At 41.1% G+C, this 2,892-nt stretch overlaps 1 protein-coding gene across 1 annotated transcript; it reads right to left on the bottom strand.

The window, feature by feature from the left end:
* Positions 1–381: 381 nt before the first annotated feature.
* On the bottom strand, positions 382–1,461 carry LOC121859363 (general transcription factor II-I repeat domain-containing protein 2-like). The gene has a single exon (XM_042356141.1). It carries the CDS (start codon positions 1,459–1,461, stop codon positions 382–384), a length of 1,080 nt encoding a protein of 359 aa, XP_042212075.1.
* Between the last annotated feature and the right edge of the window lie 1,431 nt (positions 1,462–2,892).

Genomic DNA, 2,892 nt, shown 5'->3' with positions numbered 1-2,892 from the left:
ATGTTCATCAGTCAATCTCATTCGATGTGTTGACTTCACATACTTCATTTTTGAAAATGTTTGCTCACAGACATAAGTTGTTCCAAACACTGATGCCATACCAGCGGCAAATTTCTTCAGTTTCGGAAACTCAACATCAGGTAAGCAGCGGTAAAATTCAACAAGTTTTCCTTCTCTGTGCTTCTCTTTCAACAAGTCATTTGCTTGCTTGCAAATCAATGAGCTCCAACTGTAGTTCAACTGGCACATCATCAAGGTTACAATCAAACGGATTCTGGAACTGAAGAATGTCACTCTCAATTCTGTCAAGATTTGAAAATCTCTTCAAAAATGCTTCTTCAAGTCACGAATAATCTTTTTCGGAAAATCGAGGTTGACATCTTAAGCGATTGTAGCGCAAAACTCTTTGAAACAGTGAAAATGAGAGAAGTTTTCTCCTTCCAGTTGTGCTTCAAACAATGACAGCTTTCTCCGAAATCCTTTGATGATTCTGTAGAGATCACAGACGAGGTTATCCTTTCCCTGAAGTTTCAAGTTCAGTTCATTCATGTGGGATGTGATGTCAACCAAAAATGACAACTTTGACAGCTGTGGATCAGCTCTATCTTTTTCAGTGAGAAAAACATCTATTTCGTTTCGGAGCTTGTAAAAACGAAACAGGACTTTACCGCAGCTGAGCCACCTCACTGCTGTGTGATAAGGCAAGTCACAGAAATCAGAATCAATTTCTTCAAGAAAAGCTTGGAACTGACGGTGATTGAGTGCATGTCCCCGAATGAAGTTCACAGCAGAAACGGCTGGTTTCAGTACACAAGAAATATCTAAGTCTTTCCCACAGAGTGCTTGCTGATGTATGAACAGAGCGCCCGGAATTTGCAAATCTTCCAACTGAGTCCTGATCTGCCCCACCAGACCCTTCCTCACTCCAGCCATGTTTTTTCCTCCATCAACTGTAACACCTCGAAGCTGATTCCACTGAAGGTTATAGTCTTGCAAAGTTTTTTGCACTTCCATGAAAATGTCTTTTCCAGTTGTTGTTCCATGCATGCTGCAAACGGATGCCAACTCTTCCGTTATCTGAAAGTCCAAATTGACACCACGAATGAACACGAGAAGTTGTGACGTACTCGAGAGATCAGTAGACTCATCCAGCGCCAGAGAATACCACAACAAGTTCTTAGCTTTCTCGCGTATCTGTAGCACTATGTTCTCTCCAAGTTCTTCGGTTCTCCGCACAACTGAACTTGCCGAAAGGCTGATACTTCCAAACAAATCGGCTTTCTCAGGACACAAGTCATTTGCTGCTTCCATCATACACCCTTTGATGAAGTTGCCATCAGTAAACGGTTTTCCTCGTTCTGCCATCTTATGCACTATTTTGTAACTTGTACGAGTGATAGATTCATTTTCAGCAAACTTTCTCGTGAAGAGATTTCTTTGAGTTTCTAAACCACGTTTCATGGACTCGTATTTCTCAGAGCGTAACTTTCCAGAAAACTTTGAATATGTTGATAGATGTTTTGTTTCATAGTGACGCCGAAGATTGTACTCTTTCAAAACGGCAACACTTTCGCTGCATATTACGCAACTAGCTTTCTGGTCCTTTGTTTCCACAAAGAAGTACTTTACTCGTCCACTTTTCTTTTCTTAGTAGACATAATGAAGGGTGAAGAAAACGGGATCTGAAAATGAAAAAGACATTGAATTAGAAACATAATTAAAATCCTATTGAAACACAAGAAAAGCAGAGGATTCAGGGGTCACTGGTGAAGCTACGGCTCACCAAAGGTACATATAAAGTTTATAGGTACCTTTGGTAATAGAATATATCACATAATAAGGTTTACAAAATATATAAATAGGGCGGGCCTAAATAAACAACCTAGAGACCAGCTCGATTAACACCTTGACCGGGGAATTTTTCTGAGCTGGGGATAATATTTTCGTAATAACACGAGGCTTCTATGGCATTGTTATGCTATGTTTGCTACTTTATTGCCTCTATTCACACTTGTAGTTCACTTACCTACTGCAATGTACACACTTATTTGGGGAAACACACTTGTAAATTGCATTAGCAGACAAAAATATAGGTGTTGTGGCTTGTAAATAAAATTTAAATGTCCTGCGCTAGTCAGCTGATGAGCAGGTGTGAGGAGCTGGGGATAATATTTTCGTAATAACACGAGGCTTCTATGGCATTGTTATTCTATGTTTGTTACTTTATGACCTCTAATCACACTTGTAGTTCACTTACCTATCACTGTCAAACAAAGAAATCCTTGTTACATACCTATAAAATGGATGACAGGCAAAAAGAAGTAAATATTTCTGGAGCGTCGGACCTGTGTTGACAGCCGGACTCATCTGGGGGCGGGAAAGATGCGTGTTTGTGTGTGTTGCCATGGAAACCATGGTAACGTCAGAGCGTAGGCGGAGCTACCACGAGCCGGGGAAGGACTTGGGATGGCGCGAAATAAGCAAACATTACAATAAACAAGAAAATCTAGGTACAATAATTTAAAATTGAAAATAGTAAATTTAAGGCACATAGCAGTCAGGAGGTCTCCGCACGCGTGAAGATCTCCTAGTATTCTAAACATATTATTTAAATTTAAATTGTATCACAACGTCTCGTGTTCCATACGTTTTATCAAGCAAATTCAAATACCGTCGGCGGGCCTGATGAACTGACGTCGCGAGCCGGATCCGGCCCGCGGGCCGTAGTTTGGTGACCCCTCTTCTACATAATACAACTGAACATACACTCAACACAACCTACCACACACACCCCAATACAACCTACCACACACACCCCAACACAACCTACCACACACACCCCAACACAACCTACCACACACACCCCAATACAACCTACCACACACACCCCAA

This window comes from Homarus americanus, unplaced genomic scaffold (genome assembly GCF_018991925.1).
Source record: "Homarus americanus isolate GMGI-L3 unplaced genomic scaffold, GMGI_Hamer_2.0 scaffold12086, whole genome shotgun sequence".
In the NCBI taxonomy this organism is placed as follows: domain Eukaryota; kingdom Metazoa; phylum Arthropoda; class Malacostraca; order Decapoda; family Nephropidae; genus Homarus; species Homarus americanus.
The sequence above is the reverse complement of the archived record's forward strand: the minus strand, read 5'-3'. Positions and strand labels throughout refer to the sequence as shown.

Bases quoted from the DNA above. Each gene is read 5' to 3' on its own strand.
- LOC121859363 (XM_042356141.1), bottom strand. From the start codon at position 1,461: ATGAAACGTGGTTTAGAAACTCAAAGAAATCTCTTCACGAGAAAGTTT.